The following is a 25,924-nucleotide window of genomic DNA, read 5'->3' as shown; positions in this document are numbered from 1 at the left end:
CCTCTCCCTGCATTTTCCTCTGTATGTGGCCCTCCCCCTTTCTCTCTTTCATCAGCACTCTTGTCCCTCCCACCAAACACAACTTTCAACCAACTTCTCTCCCCCAACACCTGAATCAGTCTGACATTGACCAAGTACAAGGTCTCAGGTGCAGACGACCACCACCACCAGCACCATGCCGACCAACCCTGACGCGGTCACGATCATTCGTGACCACGTCCTCTTCGACCCTCTCCAGGCGCAAGGTGCCACCGCTCCGTGGCAGCAGCTCCCAGATCTACCAACCGTCGCTGAGCTGCTCAACCCCATCGCCACCACAAACGATCTACCCACCTTCCCCGTGGATCGTTCTTTTTCCTCTAAGGCTCAATATCTTGAAGCTCTCTACAAGATCCTCCGTTTCGAGGCCGTCGAAGGACTTCGGTTCTCGATCAACGACTTTAAGTCCAATTTGACGATGAACGACGATCAAGACACGTGCATCTACACCAAGGTATCCATAATCCATCATGAGCTACTTCTGCTTGAGCTGGCTGACACTCACACTCACCGTAGGTCTTCGTCAAGGGCTACTTGATGACAAAGCTGGGCCCGGTCTGCCGGGTCAGCTTTTCGACCGGCCGAGCCGGCCGAAAGATCCTCTGGAAACAGGCCAAGCGCCTGACTCCAGGTCGCATTGTCGCGCTCTCAGGCGATGACTTCCAGACTGACTGCAGGGTGGGTATTATCGCCCAACGCCCCATTGAGGGTGGCTTGGATCAGAATCCACCCACGGTGGACATATTCTGGCGCGATTCTGAAGAATCCATCATCGACCCCGACCACGAGTTGGTCATGATCGAATCGCGCAATGGATTTTACGAGGCGGTTCGACATGCACTCATTGGATTCCAGCTCGCAGCTGGTGAGAAGTCTATCTTCGACAAATATCTCCTAAACCTAGATGACCATGATTCCCTATCACAATCCATCACACAGAACCCTCTTCTCAGCCTCTCCTGTCTAGTCACGCAGCTCACTTCAAAACAGCAGCGGGAGACGTCGGGCAATACAGACCTGGAGCGGCTAGTATTCCAGCGTACAGCTGATCAGTACCAACGATGCGACATAACCCGTCCTCTCTCCAATCAGGAACTTCAATGCCACACAAGCCTTGATTCCTCCCAGCTTGACGCTTTGCAGCGCATGGTCTCAAAGGAGTTGGCTGTCGTCCAGGGTCCACCAGGTACAGGCAAGACGTACACATCTGTTCAGGCTCTGAAAATCATGCTTGAAAATCGGCAACCAGGAGACGCCCCTGTGATCATCGCCGCACAGACGAACCACGCTCTGGATCAGCTGCTCATATACTGTCACTATGCTGGTGCCAAGATAATGCGCGTGGGAGGTCGTACGGAGAACGAGATTATCAAGGAACGTACCGCATATAACCTTCGTCTGTCGGTCGGCAATTCAACCAGAGACGGCAAGTACAGATCGCTTGAGAGATTGCGGCTAAAGATTATCGAAAAATTCAAGACCCTCGTCGACGGCGTCTTTGGCGACCAGGAATTGTTGGACGCCCAAGCTCTGCTTGATGCTGGCGTAATCAATGAAGCGCAGCTCGAATCCCTGGCCAATGATGACTGGGAGGGAAACGATGATGAGCCCGCAATGGAGGCTTGGCTTGGCGACGAGCGAATTGAGAGCATACGTCAGCCACCAGAAGACCTTGGCTTTGAGGAAGAGGAGGGCGTTGACGAGCAAGGATATGAGCTGGATCCCAACTTTGAAGACGAGACAGCTGACGAGGACGATCGCCTGCAAGGCGTTTGGATTCCATTGACCAGCTACTATACCGGCAAGACGCCTCATGTCCCTAGCTGGCACGCCAGGTGTGCTGCCAGTCTAACCCACAATGATGATCTCTATCAGATCCCAGTTCCGCTTCGTGGTGGCGTCTACCAGATCCTTCAGTCCAATCTCCGAGAAGCATCGATGGCCAAGTTCCGCGGGATCCTCCACGAGGCTGTCGCCCACGCCAAGGAGCAAAAAGTCAATAGATGGCTTCGAGACCTCTACGTTCTTGAAAAGCACTGCATTGACATCATTGGCTGCACCACGACAGGTCTTACTAAATATCGTGGATTTCTCGCAGCCACCGGAGCACGCGTCCTACTCATTGAAGAGGCTGCTGAAACCAGAGAGGCAAATGTGACCTCTGCTCTTTTCCCCAGTCTGGATCAGCTGGTTCTTGTCGGCGATCACCAGCAGCTTCCGCCCCAGTGCGATATTGCCCGTCTTGGAAATGAGCCGTTCAATCTCAACGTCTCTCTATTCGAGCGCATGGTGCGAAATCGAGTCCCCTACACAATGTTGAACCGACAGCGTCGCATGGCCCCAGAGCTGCGCTATATCGTGCAGAAATACTATCCTGACTTGAAAGACCACCCTCTTGTCAAAGACGTCGCCAATCGCCCGCTGATTCCTGGCATGGGTTCTCGCCGCACTTGGTTCTTTACGCACGAGTGGCCAGAAGAGACGGATGCCGACAACAGCAAGGTCAACTTCGAAGAGGCGAAGATGATCGTTAGCTTTATGACATACCTCATAAAGAACGGCATCAAGCCATCGCAGATCACTGTGCTAACTTACTACCGTGGGCAGCGGAAGAGAATTTCACAGCTCCTCCGTCGAGATTCGCTAACACTGGGCACGGCATACTTCAATGTTGCAACCGTCGATTCTTATCAGGGCGAAGAAAACGAAATCGTCCTCCTCTCCCTCGTGAGAAGCCCGCCGACGCCGTACGATATCAAGCGCGTTGGTTTCGTGGAAAGCCCGAATCGTGCAACCGTTGCCATCAGCAGAGCCCGTCGTGGTTTTTTTATGTTCGGCAACAAGAACAATCTTTTCGGGGCTACAGACCGGTCCTTCGACACGTGGGCTCCTGTCTGGAATGGGTTTGCAGAGCAGCAGCGAGTTGCTATGGGCAAGGGGCTGCCTCTGGTCTGTCAAAACCACAACAACAAGGAGAGCACGAACGAGATCTGGATGAAAACGCCAGAGGACTTCATCGGAAATGCAGGCGGCTGTTGGATCAAATGTGACTCCATGTTGCCCTGCGGCCACGCCTGTAACCTGACTTGTCACGCGTAAGATTGTGAAGTACAATAACTCAAAACATTAAATGCTAACAATTTGAGCAGTGTCCCTCACGAGACGCTGCCCTGTCTGAAGAGCTGTATCAGGTTACTTCCCTGTGGGCACAAGTGTTCTGGTGTCTGCGCCGACCCCTGTCGTTGCTGCGAGGATTGTACCCAGTACAAGGTCGTGCAAGCAGAGCGGCAGATAGCCCAGCTTCAGCTCGAAGTTGCATCTTCTACGTCGGGCCCTGAAACGGCAACAGAGCAAAAGCGTGACAGCAGCCCGGAGAAATGGGTCGAGTTTAGCAAAAATCCTCAGGTTTACGACGACGTGATCCGCGAGGCCCGACTCCGGCAGATGAAAGAGGCACAAGAAAGTCGAGCTCCAGCAGCCTCGTCTCAACCTTTGATCGAGCTGGACACCCCATCGACATCCGTCAACAGCCCCGAAAAGAGCAACATCAGGGAGCAATTCATTCCTATTTCGAACAGAGACGGAGTGCGAGTGATTGAGCAGAAGCCTGACCCTCGTGTCCAAAGTCCCTCTATGACTTTGAAGACTCACAGCCACAACACTGGTCGTCGTCACAAGAATGGTTGGCAGCGGCGACAGGGTCAAGAGACACAGAACCAGAATCAGACTTCCAATAACAAGACCCCTTTCCAGCCTTTGCGTGCGCCGCGCAACCAGCGAAGGAGTGGAACTAGGCCCAACTATCAGCGCAATCAAGCTCAAGTGCGCATGACTTCGCCCCAGAACAATGCCAATGTGCGACGCCAGGAACCATTTGAGTCAGCCAGAAACAACCCCATGGTCAGCACCGGAGGAAGCAACCAACCCCAGACCGACATCTTTGCCTCACTCACACCCGGAGGAGGCCAAGCCCCAGTCGACTCTATTTCTTTGATTGGCGAGTCTGACCTCGGCTTCGAGGCGGAAGTCCTGGGCATACGACGAGGACACCGCACCGACCAGGAGGTTGTCGGCGCCAGCAGCCTGCGCGAGCGGTTTCGGATGGAAATACCGGTGGCTCCCTACGCCGAATCCCTGATGTCGTTCGGCGGCGATGGTGCTGATTCCCCGGTCAAGCCTGTTCAGCCACCAGAGAACGAAAAGGAGGAGGAGCTTCTCATCGATATTTGATTCGGTTCGTACCTGGCTCATGAGCTGGGTTTCTCGGGAGCTCATACGGTCACGATTATTGGTCTTAGGTGGATAAAACGAAACCAAACACGTTGAGTTTTAGTTGAGAGCAGCCTTCATTCATACGCACATGCGTACCTAGGTAGCGAGCAGAGTTAGGTCCATCACGACCCTGTACAATTTATTTGCTGCCAAGGAATGATCAGCCTATTCAATACAAAGATTCATCTTCGTTACATACTGAATGCAGGCTTTGGTATCAAGAACAGAGCTTGATAACACAACATCGAATTTATCGCTCCCGTCTCGTCTTGAACTGCTTTACTTGTAAATATAGAATGCCAGATCGGCTCCAGGCGTACTCTCCATAGCAGTCCTTCCGTTTCCCATGAACTTGAATCTGTTTCTTGATCTGTACACGATATCGAAGTCTTCGGGTCGCAGCTCTTTTATCATTTCGTGATACGTTATCGCGCTCCCAGCCCAGACAGCCGTGACCCGCCCATCAACGCGATGGTTCTTATACCACGACCTGCACCCGCCAGACCAAACCAATGTCTGCATGATCTCATCAGCGTAGGAGTTGAACTCCTCCACCACCTCTGGCTTTGGGTCGATGAGTCTTCGGATCGGACTAGTCAGCAGTTGGTTCCTCTTCTGTTGCCGCGGAATCGAAAAGGCGTCTTCGCACGAAGTATTGGGTACTTACTTGATGTCCTCATACGCCATCTTCCTCACCCATTTACATATCCATTCGGCACTCCATTGCAATTGACACATCAGACTTCCATGGCCCACTGGACTGTTAGGCCCTCCAAACATGAAGAAATTTGGGAATCCGCTTGCCATCAAACTCAAGTACGAAAATGGCTCCTCTTTCCAGTGCTCAGCCAAGCTGGAACCCGTCCGTCCGATGAGCGGCCACGGCGGTCGGTGGCTCACATCAAAACCCGTTGCACACACGATGGCGTCTAGATCGAATACCCTCCCATCGCGCGTGCAAATTCCGGACGCCGTGACGCTCTCGATGCCGTCGGTGACGAGCGAGACATTCTCCCTCGTGAGCGCCTCCAGGTATCCCGGCCCCGGCGTCGCGCGGCGGCAGCCCACCTCCCAGTCCGGGATCAGCCTGCGCGCCAGCTCCTCGTCGCCCCCGAGGCGGTCGCGCATGGCCTGCGCCGTCGTCCGGAACGCCTCCTCCTGGGCTTCGCTGCCCTTGACGTACAGGTTGAAGCCCGTGTTGGTCGCCTGCTGCAGGCGCTTGCGGTACTGCTTCAGCCTCCCGGGGTCCTCGGCGAACCCGCGCTTCTCGTCCTCCGTGTACGTGTAGTTGGCGGCGCCGTCGATGGCCGCCGAGCCCAGCCCGGCCGTGATCCACGTCGGGCGGCGCACGAAGTTGACCAGGCGCGCCGCGCCCGGGGCGAGCCGCGGCAGGATCTGGATGGCGGAGCTGCCGTTCCCGATGATGCCGGTCCTCTTGCCCGTGTAGTCGAACTCGCCCTGCGACTCCCAGTCCGCGCTGTGCGCGAGGTGGCCTTGGAATTTGTCTAGGCCTGGTATCGAGGGCCAGCGCCAGTGCGAGAGGAAGCCTGTGGCGGAGACGAGGATGTCGCATGTGTCGTCGACGACCTCGTCTGTATCCACGCGCCGGACCCTGAGGTGCCACTTCCCCTCTGCCTCGTTGAACTCGGCATGCTCGACCCTGTGGTTTAGCTTCACGTCCCGGTCGAGGTTGTATTTTGCCACCGTGCGCTTGAAATATGCCAGAACCTCGGCGCCGCTGGCGTAGTACGAGCTCCACGTAGGGTTGGGCTAAAGAGAAATTGTGAGTCTCCGAACGGACTTGGTTGCGCATGAAGTAAGCCGTATTCTATGAAAATGACGGAGAGACTGGGTAGGAGATAAACAGACTCACCTCGAAGGGAAAGGCGTACAAGTGCGCCGGCACATCGCACGCCACACCCGGATATTTGTTGACCAGCCAGGTGCCACCGATGTCTGCGTTCGCTTCATAGATCGTATGCTCCACTAATGGATCCTCCCTCCCCTCACAGCCGGCCGTGGTCAACTTGTGCTCGTGTTGCAGCTTGTAAGCGAATCCCATGCCTGCCACGGCGCCGCCGATGGTGGCGATTCGGAGGCGGCGCGTGGGCGTGCCTAAGGGCTTCTGGTAGAGGGGGATCCATGATGGAGGCAGTGGCTTGCCATAGCGGGATTTGTTGCCCGAGGTCGTTCCGTTAGTGGTACCGTGGGCGGTGAATGAATCCATGGACTGGGAAGACAGTTGATGCGCGGCTTACTCATGCCATGTGTGAGGTATAACACGTGATTGTAACTCTGATGAACATCCGTGACACCTGATCGGTACAACTTCAGCAATGTTGTCCTTTCTAGGATTGTGTCGAAAGAAATGGTCGCCCGCATAAAAGCAATATTTCTATCAGAATTTGAAGGAGATTCTTCTGCCTTGACTAGGAGGATAGACCTTCGCCTAGATAATGCAGGGTAGGAACTAATTAGATGTTTCGTTCAGAAGAAGAGAAGTGTCAGATGGAAAGCGGGGATTGACTGCACATGTAACAGTAAATGTGAGCGTTCTTCACCTCCACATCGGCTCAAGATCGGTAACTGGGCAGTTTTGATTGGATGTCGTCATCGACTATCTTGAGGAACGATTTACATAGTGATCCTAAATCCTCATCGATCCTGTCATATATCTCGTTTGGCGCGCGGCCGCATGCTCGTCTCTCTTGGGCTTTCAGCCCTTGTATCTACAAGCATGGAAATTGCAGCCGCCATGGAGACACAGAGCCCGGGATACACCATGAAAGACCGGCACAAGTCCAGACCATTGAGTCAATTCCCATTCACATGGCAAGTTACTTGTAATAGCATAAAGCCGCTAGACATGCCAGGTAGGCGTCGAAATGGTAATTACCGCACCCTCCGTTCCACCGCACTCCAAAAGAATGATCGCCGGTGAAAGACATGTACAAACATTTTACGGGCCAAATGTGGGAAAGTACCTGCATGAAACAAGTACTCATTCGCAGCTAGTTCGCTCCCGTTCACAAGCACATGCAACTGCGTTGGCTTTTCCACGACTCTGCTGGGCGGCGGTGTGACCCTACATTGGAATTGTGTTGCCTGCGACGTATTGCGGCACCACGTTGAATCCCATCTCTCGCAATTTCTCTACAGCTTTCAAGCCTTCGCCCCGTCCAAGCCTATGGGACCCTCTGGTTAGTAATGTTTGCCAAATTCAAGTTCCATCTTCGTTTTAGGAGAAGAAGAAGAAGCAAAACATGGGAAGGGTCAAGTACGAAACATGGAGACAACTCACTGATCCTTGACAGCCTCACCAGCCTTGACAAAAAGCTTGGCATCCCCCTCCACCAACGCCATGAAGATCCAGCCCACGACCCACGGCAGCTGGTTCTCTCTCTCCATATACGTAGGGCCATACAACTCCAACAGAAAAGGCTCACAGGCTTCCCGCACCGCCCGAAGCACGCGCCAAGCCGCCCGGTGCAGCTCCAGGTACGGAAACGCCAGCGTCACCGACTCGGCTTGGAGGGCGAGGACCAGGGCCCTGATGAGGCGGTCCGGGGGCATGCGGGCGCCCGAGGCGGCCGTCTTCTTGCTGCTCGCCGCTTTCTTGCGCTCGCGCAGCTTGTCCGCATCTTCGATCTGGCCGATAATGAGGGTACCGTTCTCCTCGGAGCCTTCCTCCTCGTACAAGCTGCGGGCGACGATGTTGTCGACATGCTCGGGTGTCCAGTCTACCTGTCCCGTGTTGCGGACGTAGCGGTCGACGAACATGCCCGACACGGGCGCGCAGACCTCTTTGATGCCGCGGGGGCCAGCTCTGGAGAGGAGCTTCTCGAGGTTGTGGGTGCGCTTCTTCTTGCTGTTTGCGACTGCGGACGCTGTGGTGCCCATCTGGAGGGAGAATTTGTTGAAGTAGTCCATAGGGTTTTTGGGTAGCTCAGCGCCTACATAGAAGCTGTCCTTGCCGAGTAGCTCCAGCACCACGTCCATGTCCTCCCAAGTTTCTCCGGGCACCTGGCGCGATGACAGGAGCTTCTCCTGCTGGAGAGCAGTGTAGAGGTGCAGCGGATAGGCGATCGAACCCCATGTGTTAGCGAATGTGATGCCGATATTGTATGTCTGGGCGCGAAAATGGTAGAGCATGAGTCCGGAGGTCACGGGGGAGTATCTCAGGATTCGGTGGAGAGGCGAAGCGCAAGGTACACCCATTTTGCTGAACACCTTGGTCTTGGCTTTGTGCACTGGATCGTCCTGGACCCACTGCAATACGACGGGTTAGCGATCATTATCGGGCAACTGTTGCGTAAGTGCTATTTAACAGTGAAGTATGGGATATACCTTGATCTTCTGGCGGATCCCCTTTAGCGCCTCGTCATTCGACACTGGCCAGTTGCTGACACGGAGCTTGGTATGGAAATCTAGGTGCAGTCCAAGGTCTGTATCCATGAGCTTCAAGTGAGACATGCATGTCTCGTGCGCCGAGTAGACCCGGCCACGTAGGATGTGGTGAATGTCGAGGAACATTTGAGTCGCAAAGGCGAGATACATGGGGATCTGTCTGGTCCGGTGGAGCTCTTTCATGCCGCGCGTGAACTCGTCGTCGACAGGGTAGTTTGGAACACATTGGACAATGGTCGCGAGCTCGGAGAAGAACTCAACCATTAGTATCTTGTCCTGTTGAAACTTCTCTCGCTTGGGCATCGTAATCCAGTCCCGAGTCGGATCGTAAGTGCCGTACATGCCTTCTTTGTAGAGGGGCAGGTGGCCGGGGTCCCACCCGTCCACGAAGCTCTCGAGCATGACGAAGGCCATCGTGTATGTATCAGTGGCGACATCGTACGTATCGTAGTTGAACTCATTGCCAGAGTGGGTAATGTCGTCCTGCAAATATCTGTGGTCAGCACGCGGACAACAGGCGACGCCTCAGGGTCACGTCTGCTTTCACGGAGAGAGCAAACTTACGAGAGAAAAGCCCATGTTCATGCACTGGTAGAGATAAAACTTCTTTGCGAGCTCTATGGCACCTCCGTGTGCCTTGAACATCGGACCCATGTCCTCCATCAGGTTCCGAGCAAGGTCACACGCCGTATTTGTTGCTATGGCGGCGGCTGTCAACTCGAAAAGGCCATCACGGTAGTGGGTCCAGATCCACTCGACTCGAGCTCGTATCTTCATCCAGTCGTTGATCATAAGGGTGTATGCGAACAGAACCTCTTCCAGATCTTGAAGGGGCTCAGCAACATAGGTGGAGTTGTCTTCCTTGACCGGCGCTGGCCTCTCGATATCTGGAGCGTTGAGGAAATCTTCGGATGGCTCGTAGACACTTAGGCCTGCGAACCTACCACCCACCTCGTCCACGGCACCTGACGGAGTACCGGGACTGGCTGCATCCTCAGAATCAGGTGGTACACGTGGCTTGAGGACGTCTCGGACCTTTTCTAGGACGCCCACGAAGTAAGAGTGTTTAGAATCAGCCGAAGCAGTGGGTGAGTTACCAAGGTCAGCCAGTCGACCACCAAAGCCAGAGCGCGTAGAGATGACACGGTTGAGTGTGTGCGTGAAGGCCAGTGGAACTGAGACGATGGGCTTTTGGGACGCTGCTACAACCTCGGCCAGCGGAATGAAGTCCTTGATGGCGATGGTGTAGTCGGGACGGCAAAGGCTGGAAGGAGATCCCTGCGACTGTGGAGCGGCGGCCTTAGTGGCCTGCTTCCTGGCTTTTCCCTTGAGACGTTTGGACCGCGCAGCGCCGCTGGCCTGGAAATCGCCTCCAGAGAGCAGGTCAGCGGAATAGCCGCATGACTTGGCTGTGGAAGCAAGCCAGGAAGCCACAGCGTTGGTGTCTTCCTTGTATTGCTGGTAAACACTGACAAGGGGAGCCGGTAACATCTTGGTGGATGGGGCGGACGGTTCAATGTTGATGAGGGCTTGCGAGTGAGATCAATAAATGGTTCTTCCAATTCCCTGCCTTGATAGGATCCAGGGAAAGGGCAAGCACCAAAGCTGTCGAGGTGGCAAGTGAAGAGATGCAAGATTGAATTGGCACTTGTGTTACTGGGTGAAGGTCGTCAACAAACGGACTCTGGGGTGGTGGGACAACTGATGTCTGCGCAAACGGAAAGCAACATCTACGGGAAACCCTTACCCACGGATTCGGCACATGTAGTGAGGGAAGAGCACACCCGTGTTTCCACAAAACTCATACTAGTATATAGCGGCTGGTGTCAGGACTCCTCAACATACAGTGGTTCTGGCCCTGGTTGCCAGCACATCCTTACTTCATATCCAAGTTCTCTATGATATATCGTTTCTTCCTCACACATTTATTCCTCCATCCTGTAAACTAAAACTTTTATTAATATCTTTCCACTCTTTTATCTTTATTTTTAAACTATTTATATAAGTTGAAACAGTTTAGACCGAGGTATTGCTATAGTTTATTCGGTAAAAATGATCTACAGAGTGATAACTCGCATGGCGGGTTGACATCGATTACCCTTCTTTTACTCAATGGATACATGTGGACTCGTTTATTGTCCTAGGACTTGCTTCAATCCGAATTGAGTCCCCACCCCGTGCTGACGGCCCAACTTGGCGTGGCGGAGAGCTATCGAAATTGAGAATCGGTTCGATGCAACTAGGGAATCCGAGCCGACCTTAGAGAGTCTTTCATTCGGTCTTGGGGTTCCCACCTGTCAGGGGTGCAGCAGTAGCTCGCAGAGCAATTGTGCCCGTCAATATCAACCCATGTCTGCATTTGTCTTCATCTGCGGCCCCGCGTGTCGTGTTGTGATGCCCTCCACCGTCAGCATGGCTTTCTCCAGGCAACTCACGCTCCTCTCGCAGAACGAGACGCGTGTGACTCACCGAGAACAAAGGCCCAATTGACGGATCCAATCTCAAGATGCTGTCGCAAGCCATCCTCCTGTCCCTGGCAGGTCTTGCCGCCGCCCAGGACCGCCTGTTTTCCTCTGCTTTCGGCTATCCTGGCCGCAATGCAAGCTACGACTACATTGTCATCGGTGGAGGCACCGCGGGACTCACGGTCGCGTCGCGCCTTGCAGCAACCTCGGCATCGGTAGCTGTCGTTGAGGCGGGCGGGTTCTACGAGGTCGAGAACGGCAACAACAGCGTCGTGCCCCTCCTCTCCCTCACGGGCATTGCCTTCATCGACCCTTCGCCAGACTTCACGCCACAGCCCCTGATGGACTGGTCTCTCGTCTCCGAGCCGATCCCCGGGGCCGGCGGTCGCAAAGTCCACTACGCCCAGGCCAAGACGCTCGGCGGGTCTTCTGCCATCAACACGCTGTCATACATTCGTCCCACCAAGGGCTCTTACGATCTCTGGGCCGACACTGTTGATGACGACTCGTTTCGGTGGGAGAGCATGCTGCAGTATTTCAAACGCTCGGTCGACCTCACGGCCCCAGACGAAGGGAAGCGCAACAACACCAACGCCACCGTGTTGTTCGACCTCAACGACTATGATGAGGAGGGCGGCCCGCTGCAGGTATCATGGAACAACTGGGTCGATCCAACTCTCACTTGGCTCGCTGAGGTCCTCCTGGGTCTCGGGTTGACCATCAGCCCCAAGGGCTTCAGCAGTGGCGAGCTCGCGGGCCACGGTGCCTGGGTGCCATCGACAATCGAGCCAGAAAAGGCGCAGCGATCAACCAGCGAGAGCAGCTTCCTCCAGCAAGCGATCAAGGACACCGGCATTACTGTATATACTCATTCACTAGCGACCAGGATACTATTCAACGGCACGCAGGCAGTTGGCGTGAGCATCAACACGCAGGGCGTTGAGTATACCCTGTCGGCCACCAACGAGGTCATCCTTACCGCCGGCACATTCCATTCTCCACAGCTGCTCCAGGTGTCTGGAATCGGTGCTCGCGATCAGCTGGAAGCCCTTTCCATCCCAGTTGTCGCCGATATCCCAGGCGTGGGACAGAACCTCCAGGACCCGATCCTTATTTCCGTCTCATACCCCGTGAATACGCCCTCGGCCCAGTCGCTAACAAACGACCCGGCTCTCAATCCCGGCTTCATCGACGAGTACGTCAAGTCCGGCTCCGGCCCCTACAGCTCAGCGGCCGGCTTTCTGGCTCACGAAAGGCTCCCTAACTCGACTCTTGCCACCCTCAGCGAGGACACCCGCCAGAAGCTCGCCTCCATGCCGTCCGACTGGCCCCAGCTCTCTTTCGTCGCGGGTTCGTGGTCGAGCGGCCCGGGCCAGACGCTTGGGAGTCTCGCTGCCTACTCATCCCACGTCTTCTCGCGCGGGAACGTCACCATCTCCTCGACCTCTGTCAACGACCCGCCCTTGATCAACCTGAACTGGCTCTCAGACCCCGCGGACATGGAAGTCGCCGTTACTGCCGTCAAGCGCCTGCGCGCTGCATGGGCCTCGCCCTTCGCCAACACGGCCGGCTTCAAGATCAGCCCCGAGGCGGCCCCCGGCGACGCCGTCCAGACTGACGAGGAGATAGCTGAGTACGTCAGGGACAACGCCGGGCAGATTTGGCACCCAGTGTCGACGGTGGCCATGGGCAGGGAAGAGGACGTCGGGGCGGGCAAGGCTGTTGTCGACAGCCACGGGCGCGTGTTTGGCGTCCAGGGGCTGAGGGTTGCCGATGCGAGCGCCTTTCCCTTTGCGTTGCCTGGACATCCTCAGTCTGCTGTTTATGCACTGGCAGAAAAGATTGCAGACGATATCATTACCGGGCGTTGAGGCTCATCTTTTTGAGTCTGGTTCTGACTAATTCTCTCTAAACCTGTTAACTGCATCAGGAACAGACCAATTCTATTTATAGCTTAATCTATGGAAAATTGTGACCTGTAATTCCAATTTGATCTTCTTGGTCTCGGGATCTACCAAGATGTCCACAAGTCGCCATATGGCGAACCCACCAACCCAGAGTGTTATGAATATGATCCTGCAAATATTTAGATCTTTAGGCCTGCGTGTCCATAGGCATTTTGACCAAGGAAGCCTTTTAGACAAGGCCATGCACAAGTCCACCCTGACTAATAGCACTTGTCTTTGCTGCACCCAATTCGCAGGCCTGGTGTACCTTGTGCGCCATCCCTCGTCACATGAACACAAGGTGATGCATTGGGAGCCAGGAGGTAGAAGTCACAATTATCTCCCTGCCAAGCATGGGCAGGGTCATTGAATTCAGGTCCTGGCTTAGGTTTCAAAACTGGCCAGCATCAGGTCTTGAGGGCTTTGATAGCTTGCTAAATCGCAGTCGAGGACAGCCAAGGACATGCAATTCACAGGCTTTGAAGTTTCAGTTGGCTCCATCACCTCTGCCAATTACTCACTACGCTCACTCATTCCAGGGAGTGACAGAGCCAGTGACTCAAGCAAGCCTGCCAGATACATAAGTCCTGCTCGCAGCAGAGATTTTAACAAAACTACATCCAAGAACAAAAAACGAAATCCACAGAACCGAGATACCAGATACGAACTCGAAAATCTTCTAGCAAACATTGCGAACCATCATGGCCGACCAGATAGATTACCAGAAACTCGCTGTTGCAGGAGCAGATACAGCAATCTACCCTTACCTCCCAATCAACAGCTCTTCAATTTTCGATAAAAGGACAGGCAAAACCTTTGCTAGATCCTGGTGTCACGGCATTCAAGCCACTACGACCAATGAGCCGGCAAAGGCGGACCCATGCCGGGATGGAATCAGCTGCTTCCCAATGAACCATGCCCAACTTGGAGTGGGAACTTCCCTGGTCAACCCAGTCGGTACGGTTCCAATCAACCGGGCGGTGGACGGAGCGGAGACTACCCAGATGGATCGAGCCAGCAGGGTGGCAGCGGACGCGACAGTCATTAATTCTTGAGGGAATAGTGAGGCATTGAAACCATTGACTTGCCACATTTGGGATGGACTGACGGCAGAACGAACGAATTTTTGGTATTTTTTTTCTTCTATTTTTTGGGGAGTGGGGGGGGGGGAGGGGAGGCGGGTTTCACGTGGAAGGCGTCTACAAGACACTAGATAATCAGAATGAGCAATTATCAATAATTATGTGAGCCTTCACCAATACACACAGTCCGCTGGCACGTGGTATGGTAATGCTAGACCAGGTCAGGAATGTCGAATTTTGGCCACACTGGTGTACACCGTCCGAGCTAACACGCAGTGCCCACAGCAAGACCGTCTACTGGTGCTGACGGTGCTTCTCTTGGTCTGCTGGGGCTTGGGTTGCCTATGAGATCGGCTGAAAGATATTGATGCAGTTGTTGTTGCTGGATTTTTCTTCCACCATCTGAATCCTTCCTTACTGGTAACACTGGATACGTGTTTTGTGGAGTCGCATTCAACATCCGATAAATATCAGATGTTGGTGCTGTTGGCTGTACGAAGCAGTGGATCTTATCACCAACAGTTCATAAGCCGAAGAGGATGATTGGCTATGATTCCCAACCAACGACACGCGATGTTCCTTTCACATCGCACTTGCGTAGATTTCCCGCCACTTGCGGATTCTTCCTGCGCATGTGGTCAATATATAATAGTTGAGAGAAGCATCGTCTGTTCCCATAGTAAACTTGGAACTGAAAAGGACCGTCCAAGACTCAGGCAGTTACCAAGCCCAACTCTCTGTCGCTAGAGTTGGCCTCTCTAAAGTCTTTTCGATAACAACAAACGTTCTGAGATCGAATAGCTGGAACAGATTTGTACGCCAAAGCGTTCTAAATCAAGCAGTTTTGGAAAGAACCACCCCATTCACTACTAGAATGCCTTCAGGAAACTCGCCGCTTATTGTCCTTGTTCCCGGCGCATTCGGGACTCCGGAAAGCTTCGAACCTCTGCTGCCAGCTTTTGAGAAAGTCGGATTCGCAACGCACCCGGGCCCCTATGCAAGCTCTAACCCTCTGGATCCATCCACGGCGACTTGTGCGAAGGATATCGACTCCCTCCGCGATGGTGTCCTCCTGCCTCTCATTAATGAGCAGCAGAAGGACATCGTCATTCTTGCGCACTCCTACGGGGCAATTGTCGCCAGCGGTGCCGCAAAGGGCCTTGACAAAACAGCCCGTGAAAGTAATGGTCAAGTAGGCGGCGTGATTGGGCTGATTTACGTAGCCGGCAATATCGTCTTGGATGACGAATCACTGGGTGAGGCATCTGGGGGTATCTATCCGCCTTTTATGAAGCTGGACAAGGTAAGAATCCCCCCAAACCTTATCAAAGATTTCTTGACTGAGTTCAAAATTACAGCCAAACAAAGGCCTGGCCCTTATCGAGCCTGCTGTGGAAGTCTTGTACAACGACTGCGATCCAGTACGTGCTGCCGAGCTGAGTAACGCCATGGTTCCCCATGCATACTCGGCATTTGGAACGAAATCCACAGCACCAGCCTGGGCAGATACAGGGTTTGATGGAAGAAGAGCATATGTTCGTACCTTGGACGACTGCTGCAACCCGGTGGCGGTTCAAGATCTGTGGCGCGAGAGAACAGGGGTCCATTGGGATGTAGCCGAGCTCAAGACGGGCCACATGCCTTTCGTCAGTCAGCCAGAAGCACTGGCTGCTGAGGTCGTCAAGTTCATCAAAGGCTTTGCGGCGATGTAGGCACGAGCTATTGAAACACTATACTTTCAGGGCCAAGGGAGGGTCACAGCAGAACCTCAGGCTATGATCGATTACATGACCAATTTCAACAAGTGTTCAAAGCTTCCGCTTTCATTTTCAAATATCTTCTTATATCAGGGCCAGACGCGTGGGAAGTCTGTTTGACATGTGGCACATGTAGAAGGTCTGTTTTGCCGGCTCACGCGTGGTCTTGTGAACAGCCACAATGCACATGCAGCCGATCAACTTCAGAAGGCGCAGCTTCGTGGGCAGACAAGGCTAAGTATTCATGACAATCCAGTCAATTTAAATTGGTTCGAAGTGCCGTGGTCTTGTATTTATCGTAGGGCAGCCAAACAGGCTGCCCTAAATGCCTTGTCCGGCACTGATCGTCTACTGTTCCGCACTACTGTAATCCCTTTCAGCGCTCGCCCGCCCCGCCAGCGATTTTTTGATCTTCTCGCCAGCCATACCGTTGGCTAGGAAGCTTCGAACGTATTTGCTTCAAATACTCGCTACAGAACATCACGTTTGTTGCGACGCCATAGATAATGTGGCGGACAACGTGCATGCACGTGCAATCAGTCGAGATGGCCAACCGGATGGCCGCACCGCATCCGTGCCACTCCCACCGCAGCGCACAACACGATTGGGCGGGGGAAACAGCTATGTTCGCAACCTGCTGCTTACGATCCTTCTTTTGCAAGTATCATATCAGGCTGCATGTATGTAGCTTATGTAAGGTCGGAGTCTTTTGCGGCACTGCTGTCCAAATTATAGCAAGCTAGACTTCGACCCCGCAGTGTCACTGCGTCGCGAGACACCTTCAGGATGCCTTCAGACTCGATCTACATAAGCCTCAAGTGTATGATCCTCATAATTACCTTCACTCTATCCATCTGATCATTTCAGCCTCGGCTTGAAGTTCTTCAAGCCTTCTAAAATGGATCTTGCATCTGGAATTGCCGGCTTGACCAGCCTGGCCTTGGAGCTTACCACCATAACGTATAACTATATTCGCGACGTAAAAAATGCCCCGGAAGAATCTAAGCAAGTTCATAACGAGCTTACTGCACTCAAAACCTGTCTAGAAAGCCTTCGGGAGTTTCTGGACTCCCAGAACGCTCGACAGATACCTTTCACAAGGACCTCAGCTCTGGTGGCCTCCACAGAGGTCTGTAAGGGTGACTTGGGATATATTAAGTTGAGGCTGGCCGATTTCAGGGAACTCTACGACAAAAAGAAGTGGTATAGAAGACTGGCATGGCCTTTTCAAAAGGAGGAGCATGCCCAAGTGCAACGGCGCATCAAAGACTATACTCAGACGTTCCATTTCAGTGTATCCTTGGAAGGGTGGTAAGTTCCATCATGCACAATTACGAATGAGAGATGAGTCCAGCAGCAGATTTATATTGTTGGCACGTGAAGAAAAAAATTCACTTACACTCAAGTGCTTCATATCAGTGATCTTCTCGCCAAAACGAGTGCGGAGGTGGATGAAATTCACAAACAACAACGCGATTCTTCACGCAACGTTTCAGAGATCTTTACAATAATAGAAAGACTGAATACTAGTGTCCAATATTCTATCGAATGCCAGAGACACCAGCTGGCAGACATTAAAAAGAGCCTACAAGGTAAGTAAAACCCTGCTCATGGGATTTTCGACTCAAGGTCAGCACTGAAAAGACGAATGTACACAAGACGACGAGCGAAAGAACCTGCTTGATTGGTTAAGCAAAGTCGATCCTTCTAGGAGCCATAATGCTGCCACGGAGAGAAAAGAGCGCGAGACTGGTTCATCCAATCTGACGAATTCACTCAGTGGGTTGAGTCTGCCGGATTAATCTGGCTTTACGGCATCCGTGAGTGATAATGACACGAACTATCGCTGAAAGAGAGACGACTGACCCCTTGATCGTTTGAAGCTGGAGGTGGCAAAACGGTTCTCTGGTAATCAAGCTCTTTCCGAATCTCTTGACTGATTCTGACAATCGCTTTGCTAATTTGGATTGCCATTTTTGCAGCTCCTCCATCATAGAGTGTATCCAGGACCTCTGTCGGGCGTCAGATAAGTGCAAGTATGCATACTTCTACTTTAGTTTCCAAAGTACTCCTGAACAAAACCTCGACGTCGTGTTGCGGTCGCTTCTAAGACAGCTCTCTGCGAATGAGCCGCGAGTTCCTTCTGCGGTCCAGCGACTTTACGACAAGCATCAAGAGATTGGACATAGTCCTAGCACGAAGGATCTAAAGGATGCTCTCATCGATACCATCCAGACCCTTGGTAGAGAGGTCTACATTATGCTAGACGCCTTGGATGAAATACTGGAAGACGGAAAAGAAAGGATAAGAGTTCTCAAACAAGTTGCAACATTCGCCTCGCTTGGACTTCGAAACCTGCATCTCCTAGCGACTAGCCGTGATGAGTGGGACATACGCAGAAACCTTGGGCCTCATTCAGGAGGAGGCATATCGATACAAAACTGGAAAGTGGATCAAGATATCAGCAAGTACGTTGATTCATGTCTACAGGAATTAACAGATCTGTCTCAAGAAGTGAAGACAGCCATTCAGGATAAGGTCGGTTCAAAAGCCCATGGAGGGTGAGTTAATCTCGTACTATTACATTTCATGATTTTGTCTCCTCTCGGACGCTAGTGCTGCCAAAGTCTTCAACTTCGTGTACGTATGCTTACTGAGATTGGCGTTCACAAGGTTTCGCTGGGCTGCTTGCCAGATTGAGACCATACAAGAATGCGATACAGTCACCGAAATCGAAGAGGCGCTCAACGACCTACCCAAAACATTAGACGAAACGTACGAGAGAGTCCTACAAAACATGTGGAGAAATAGTGCCGAGAAGGCGAGAGCTATTTTGACATGGCTCCTGTTCTCGAAACGACCTCTAACTCTTCAGGAAGTCGCCGAGGCAGCAGTATTCAGGCCTGGTGACACTATGCTCACCTCCAGGGACCGCTTGACCCAGCATACTGTAGTCTTGCGTATCTGCCGGAGCTTTATAAAAGTGTCGAATGAGAAGCTCAGCCCACTCTATGGCGGCTGCGGGTCGCGTGAGGGTGAAGTTGTCCGCTTCGCACACTTTTCTGTCGCGGAGTATCTCGTATCCGGCAGGTCGAACCTATTTACCGGAATACTGATACCATCCCATAATTATATTGGGGATTGTTGCGTCTCAATGCTACTCCAAGCTGACCATTTGCGGCTGCAGACTGAAGAAATGGAGGACCTTGTGAACCGCAATTCTCTTCTCCGCTACGCCGCAGGATCATGGTTCTTCCATATTGAGCAGCTTGAAACTCGTGACAAGCTATCACGACGGTTGTCATCCGGCGTATACAAGCTCCTTGACCGTGGGTCGGGCTCTGAAAACTTCCATACATGGATGGAAATCTACGAACCAGTCGAAGGGGAGTTCATGTGGAGCCCTTGCACAGTCACCGCCCATGCATCATCCGTCCAAACACCTCTGTTCTATGCATGCCGCTTGGGCCTTGTGGATGCCACGCATTATTTTATCAAAGCAGGCGGTGATGTGAACCAACATGTCTCCAGATGGGGTTGACCTCTTCATATGGCTTCGATGCAAGGGAGCTACAAAGTTATTGAGATGCTATTACATAGCGGAGCGGATGCAAAAGTCCGGGACTACAATGGCCGAACCGCTTTTGGATGCGCGGTATTGAGAGGGCAGGAGAAGATTCGGCGCCTCCTTCTTGATCATGGAATCGATGCCAATGCTGAACTCCGACACGCCGCACACAACTATGATTTAGAAATAGTTCGATTCCTTCTTCAGAATGGAGCTGATGCCGACTACGCATTGCAGGCCGCGGTACGCAGTGGGTGTTTCCAGATTGTGGAGTTTATAGTTCAAAAGAGCACCGACCTGAACGCCGACACCTACTCACGCGCATTATTCGAGGCAGCAAGGGCAGGACACTCAGACATATTCGAATTTCTCCTCGGACGAGGGGCCTCAATTACGGCCACCAGAGGAGATGGCCCCAACATAGTCCTGGCTGCTGTGCAAGGGGGCAGCTTGGAAATAATCTCAAGACTCGTGGAATTGGGCGTCGACATCAATGCTCCAGGTATCGTTGAACTTGATTTATGGTGGAGCGGTCCCCGTTTCTCGTACGCGACAGCTTTGCAATACGCTGCGTACATGAATAACCACAAGATGATCAAGGGACTCTTGAACAATGATGCCGAGGTTAATAGGCCTGGATTTTCATTTGGCACTGAGCTTCAGGCAGCATTACGATCCCATGCAGACAGCCAACTCCAATGGATGCATCGTGTGGAGGATACTGTTCGTTTACTGCTTGAACATGGAGCCAATGTGAACCAGCAAGTTCAAACCAGATCTCTTGAAATCCCATCTAGCCCGCTCTTTCGAAGGAAAGGCACCGCCTTGCAGCAAGCTGCAGCTCAGGGCCTTGGCTATATTGCTCAACTTTTGACCACGGCGGGAGCAGACATAAATGCGCAACATAACCACTGCGGTACTGCGCTCATATGTGCTTCGAGACATAGCAAACCCCAGACTCTCCAAGTGTTGGTCGACATGAAGGCCGACGTTAACGCTCATGTGGCGGGCATCGGGAGTGCACTGTCGGAGGCCGCAAGATGGGGTAGATCAGAAAATGTGCAGTTCCTTGTTGATTATGGAGCAGATGTTGATGCCAACGTTGGTGACATTGGTACAGCCCTCTTGACAGCTCTGCAGTATGGACAGATCGAGACTGCTGTTGTTTTGATTGAGGCAGGGGCCGATCTCCGTGTTGCCATTCAGGACATGGGTACTGCTTTCTCAATGGCCTCGGAACACGAGAGTAGAGAGATTGTTAAGTTCTGTGTCGCAAGCTATCAACCATACCCGAGGGCCTGGGACCCGTGGGACCGTCTAAACCTGTGAGAGCGGTGCTTTAACAACAGGAAAAGTCTTCAAAGCTGTTTTTTATGTAGTACACTGTGACAGTTTTAATAGAATCCAAATATGACTCTTAAGCGTGACAGTGTACTACTCCATCTCCTGAGCCGAATTTCGAATAACGAGATTAACAAGAGTAACATTTCTGCTCGTGTGCACTTCAAATAGGATTTTTGATAAAGGAAGTGTATAGTCCTAAATTGGTTTCCTTGATATTTTTATTACAGCTAATCAGGCTTGGAGAGGAATAATTACTATTAGACGTAGAAAGGTGGGCCTTAACGCCCAGTAATTATATTGTCCGTAATCTTCTTTATTATTATATTATATGCGGATAAAAGTCGAAAAAGTATAATATACTAAGGCATTTCCATAGTTTATTTGGTGAAAAAGCTCTGCGGAGGAACAACTTACACGGCGGGTTGACATTGATTACCCTTGTTTTACTCAGGCACCAGCTAATAGAAAGGTGCGATTGCCACGTCGACTCTTGGACACGTGAACGTGAAGCTGAGGCTGCATCCAAATTATGGTTCAGTGATGGGCCTCCAGGTACATGAAAGGCCAGAATAAATATCTAGCCGTAGGTAAGAGCACAAATTATTATCGAGGAAGGGTGTATGAAAAGATAGCGGGGGGCAAGCAGGGACAAGCAGAAAAGCTGCTTCAGCTCGAAACCTTGGAGTGAGACGATGATGATCATCTGATACATTGTTCATGTTTTGCCTCGGTCGCGATTTCAATAAATGCTTCAACAAGGCAGGATGATTATATAGGAGATCCTTATTTGCCATTTGATCCAAGATTTGTTGAGATGAGGGCCGGAACATGTTGACTTACATAATGTTTTGTGTCGTATATTGGATCGAAGTCAATCTGTTGTACACAACTCTCGGTCGGAAATGGCTGTGAAAATCTAGTAGCCACACTCTCTTCATCCATGTCACTGTATCGCGTGTCGGAGCTTGTCAAATACGGTCTCGATGGTCGGTCTCTGTGGGTGGCACAATATTAGTGCGAAATGCTCGGGTCTTCTTGTGTCAAGACGAGAAGAAGGTCATCCAGCACAACGTCTTGGTCTGTGATCTTTGGCATCTGAGGCGAGCTAGTGAGTCACTGAGTACCAGGAAATTCTAATAATAAACTACATGTGAACAGCCCAAGCCTCCGTAAATATGTAAATTCGCTGTCAACCAGTTGATTTGTATGAGAGGAATGGCTGATTCGCAATATCACAATGAATTTGGGTTTTATATGTCGACCAGACCGCGCCCGAGTCACAATTCTATTCACGACCAACGTTTTGTCAATGAGAAGGGCTGGCCCTCGAGCCGTCCCTCTCTCCTTGTAATGGGAATCTCAGTGCATGTACAAAGCAGGACAGAAGGCACCCGAGAAGCACCTCTTTCAGACAGGAGCCACATAATTCAGCTCTCAAGTCAGCTTCAAGACCTTTCCAGAGATGACTGGAGCTCATTTTGACTTACAAGTCCGCTCAAGTACGTTATAAACCAATTAAAATTATGTTGAGAAGTGTATGCTCAGATTACACCAAACATAATCCGGTCTCCTTTGGAAACAGAAGTCAAATTCAGAATTCTGGAGTGACCAAATGATGCAGTTTCATGCCAAGTTGTCCAGTGAGCGGGACACAACGACACCATGCAACCGCGTCATTCAAATGCCCAACGGATATTCCGCCTTGAATCTGAACTTTCAATACATAACGACATCGTATCCCTGACTGGGAAGAGTGCCTTGATAGCATTCCATGTGCTCGTCATCGTCGTGCCGGGGCTCGGCCCACGAGTTCATCGCATCGATTCACTCAGTGCACACTGCCCAGCTGAGTCGATGTCGCATGGGAAGTCCAGCGGCAGAGAGTACGGTGACTAAAGAAGTGGAGGTAATGACTGGGCCAGTGATGTGAGACATGAGTAGAAGATGATAGTTCGATAGAAATGAAGACCTGATATTCCGTGAGTGGTGAATGCGAGTGAAACGAGATTGACTGACAATTTGCAGTGATGAATAACAGGTACGAAAGGTTAGGTACCCTCATGTACCCAGCTCAACTTGGATGACTGTTCCCCGGAGTGTTACCTCGGCAACAAGCCTAAGATGATGAGCAACTCCTGCCACGCAGTAAGGACGAGGCTGTCAAGGTGATGGCTAGCCACACTTCGCAACATAGATTGAGTTGAGTCACGTCTCAACAGAAACATGTCATTCCTAAACAATAATAAACCCGGGGGTATTGATACGGAAGCTTCGGTTACGAAGCGCCTTTGCCAACTCCATCCTCGTGACCAGTAATTGTCACCTTGAGGCCTCAAGACACGACCGCCCTTTCTTTCTTGTCCCTCCAACGCCTTTTGCAGCATCGATAAAATCATACACTAACGTTTCTGTGACGAGGTAAACGCCACATGAGCAAAATTCCTTCAATCCGAAGCCCACCCCCACGTCACAGAAGCGATGATACAAAATGTTATCCAAAAATAGATGATTAATCGTTGACACACCCGATCTCATACCCAATCAATACCTCGGTGCTGCTCCCCTCCCAGCCCCTTGTTCCAGCGGCAGTAAGCATGAACTGCGACGTAGGATCGACATACATCTGCGAGATGACACCCGCCCTAGGGGGTCCCGGGATGATCAAGAACGGCACCGCGCCGTGCTTGAACGCCCGGTTGTCTCGTAGGTCATACAGCCTCAGGATATCATGACTGGCACAGACAAGGTGCCGTCCATTGACCATCGTCCGCACCGCGGAGACCGCACCACTGCCGGCGGGGAACTTGAGTGTCCGTTCGGGCTGCCAATTGGACGTGGCGCGGTGGATGTTGAACTCCTCAACTGTGCCGTTACGCCGTCCAGCATAGATCGTGTTACCGTCGGGGGACCAGCAGGCGCCCATGCACCAGGGTGGAACGCCTGGGCGAGTGCCTATCCGGGCGAGGGGCGCGGGAATTCGGCGGTCCCAGATTCTAATTGTACCATCCATGGCAGCTGAGAGGAAGGTCGAGTCGGAGGTCTGTGTGGGGTCAAATTGGGCTGGCGCAGGATTGTTAAATACCAGGGTTGGTGAGTGTATCGACGGTTGCTTTGAGTCAGCATCGGTCTGGGCCGTTGACGGCCGTTGAGGATCAGTTTGCGACGCATCTTGTGGTTTCTGTTGGTTGCTTCCTGTGTCAGAAGTGGTTGGTTGATCCGGCTGGCCTTGTGTTGCGTCTTGTGCCGTGCTCGGCGCACCATCTATTTGCATCTGGTCTGTCGTCTCGTGAGATGCGTCGCCCATGATCGTGTCTCCTCCCATCGTGACATCACCGTCTCCGTGGGGAGCATCGTCTAGAGGTTCCAGCATCGCGTGAGAGTATCCGTCGTTATCGTTGTCCCCGCCAAATGGGTTGTCCGCGCCCAAGTTGTTGTTGCCATCACCGAAGAGTGACCCAGCTGGACTCCCAAACAGTGACTCATGGTCGGATCCTTCACCATCTCCCATGCTATCGCCGTTGGTCATGTTCCCTCCATTGGGTATTCCTGAGTCGGGTCCGCTGCTGAAAAAGCCATTGGTACGAGTGCTAGTCCGCATAGTGTCGCTCTGAAAGGGTTCCTCCGCTGCCTCTGGGGGGATCGGCGCGCCGCTCAAGGGTCGTGGCTCAATAGCCGAGATCTGTCCTCCACTGCCTCTGAAATCGCGAATCGTCTTTCCAGTATTCAGATCCCAATCGAGGATGTTCTTGTCCCAGCTCCCACTCAGTACGCTCTTCTCGTCCGGTGCCAGCTGCAACACCGACACCGCGTTCTTGTGCTCTTGTAGCACGTGTATTGTCTTACCCTCATCGTGCCTTACACTGTGCAGATTAATCCCACCACTCTCCAGACCAGCGAGCAGCCACAACGCGTCGCGGTGCACGGCCAGACTGTAAACAGGAGACAGGACGCGATCAGCATCGCTGGCACCGCCCCTGGGATTGGGCGGAGCCGGCTCAAGATTCTCCCAATATGACATGAGTATTCCGGCTTTCGTGACGGTGTCGACGAAGGGGTGCCGCTGGGCAACAGTCAACAGCTGTTTGCCGTTGATGGTGCCTGGGCCGTCGTACTTCCGGATATATCCGTCCGACCCACCCGTCACCCAGTATCGCAGGTCGGGCGTAATCGCAATGGCGTTAATGGACGTGGCTTGAGGGGCGGCCATGGTCGGCACGATATCATACAGCCTCGCTGTGATGGCCTCTGGTCGCACCTTTGGTCGCAGTTTGGGGGTGAGAGGGGAGTCTATCGAGTTGGATTTCGAATGTGAGGGTCTGTCGACTCGGGTGGTGGTATCCTCCTCTTGATCGCCTTCTTGTTCTTGATCTTGGTCCTGGTCCTGGTCCTGGTCCTGATCCTGATCCTGATCCCCATCTTGTTCGGCGTCTTGGTCTTGCTCTTGGTCTTGATCCTGGTCCTGGTCGCCGTCTCCGTCGTTGTCGCCCTCATCTTGATCATCGTCTTCCTCGTTGAATGCATCATCCTCGTCTCCCTCCATGTCATCCGCATCTTCCATGGTCATGTTATCATCTTGTTGTTCTTGGTCGTGCTCCTGGTCGTCGGAGCTCGCATTGGAATCGTGGTCATGATCATTGTCGTAGTCGTCCATGGCGGGCGAGGACCGGCTGTTGGAACAAAAAGTATGTCTCAATTGCTACTCAATACACTATAATTATCCAAAAAGAAGCAGTTGATTGCGAACAGACTAGTGGCATCGGCCTTGAGGCCAAGGAGGGTAGAGTGGATGTATTTTGACGGGCAGAAGATTCGCGGAGCTTCTGCAGATCGACCGCGTCTTGAGGTCGCATGTCGTCAGAGCTAGCAAGGTTGTCTGCGGCCTGGTCCGTGCTGAAGCTGCAAGATCTAATCTTATCTTATCGCCCCAGTGGCCCATGATGAGACTTTACATTTCGGCCGATGCAGCGAATGAGTAAAACTTATCATCTAATGCCTTTCAGCCTATTCGTACTTCCTCGGTGATTCTGAAAACGGGAAGTTGTAT

At 52.4% G+C, this 25,924-nt stretch overlaps 5 protein-coding genes across 5 annotated transcripts; 2 read left to right on the top strand and 3 right to left on the bottom strand.

Moving 5' to 3' along the window:
* Positions 1-175: 175 nt before the first annotated feature.
* Positions 176-4,269, top strand: J7T55_012428 (suppressor of ascus dominance-3; the record flags this gene model as incomplete). The annotated part of the gene is made up of 3 exons (XM_053137311.1): positions 176-493; positions 556-3,134; positions 3,189-4,269. 3 exons carry the CDS (start codon positions 176-178, stop codon positions 4,267-4,269), a joined length of 3,978 nt encoding a protein of 1,325 aa, XP_053000225.1.
* A 321-nt stretch (positions 4,270-4,590) lies between these two features.
* Positions 4,591-6,538, bottom strand: J7T55_012427 (uncharacterized protein; the record flags this gene model as incomplete). Its single annotated transcript, XM_053137310.1, has 3 exons — positions 4,591-4,891; positions 4,979-6,081; positions 6,185-6,538. The coding sequence occupies 3 exons, from the start codon at positions 6,536-6,538 to the stop codon at positions 4,591-4,593; spliced, it is 1,758 nt and encodes a 585-aa protein (XP_053000224.1).
* An 858-nt stretch (positions 6,539-7,396) lies between these two features.
* Positions 7,397-10,209, bottom strand: J7T55_012426 (uncharacterized protein; the record flags this gene model as incomplete). Its single annotated transcript, XM_053137309.1, has 4 exons — positions 7,397-7,496; positions 7,613-8,580; positions 8,659-9,201; positions 9,283-10,209. 4 exons carry the CDS (start codon positions 10,207-10,209, stop codon positions 7,397-7,399), a joined length of 2,538 nt encoding a protein of 845 aa, XP_053000223.1.
* Positions 10,210-11,224: 1,015 nt separating this feature from the next.
* On the top strand, positions 11,225-13,054 carry J7T55_012425 (choline dehydrogenase; the record flags this gene model as incomplete). Its single annotated transcript, XM_053137308.1, has 1 exon — positions 11,225-13,054. The coding sequence occupies one exon, from the start codon at positions 11,225-11,227 to the stop codon at positions 13,052-13,054; it is 1,830 nt and encodes a 609-aa protein (XP_053000222.1).
* Positions 13,055-23,389: 10,335 nt separating this feature from the next.
* Positions 23,390-25,531, bottom strand: J7T55_012423 (transcription factor spt8; the record flags this gene model as incomplete). The annotated part of the gene is made up of 1 exon (XM_053137306.1): positions 23,390-25,531. The coding sequence occupies one exon, from the start codon at positions 25,529-25,531 to the stop codon at positions 23,390-23,392; it is 2,142 nt and encodes a 713-aa protein (XP_053000221.1).
* Positions 25,532-25,924: the final 393 nt, after the last annotated feature.

This window comes from Diaporthe amygdali (assembly GCF_026229845.1).
Source record: "Diaporthe amygdali strain CAA958 chromosome Unknown NODE_2_length_3802984_cov_64_841326, whole genome shotgun sequence".
Classification (NCBI taxonomy): Eukaryota; Fungi; Ascomycota; class Sordariomycetes; order Diaporthales; family Diaporthaceae; genus Diaporthe; species Diaporthe amygdali.
Note: the sequence above shows the minus strand (reverse complement) of the source record. Positions and strands in the feature narration are given on the sequence as shown.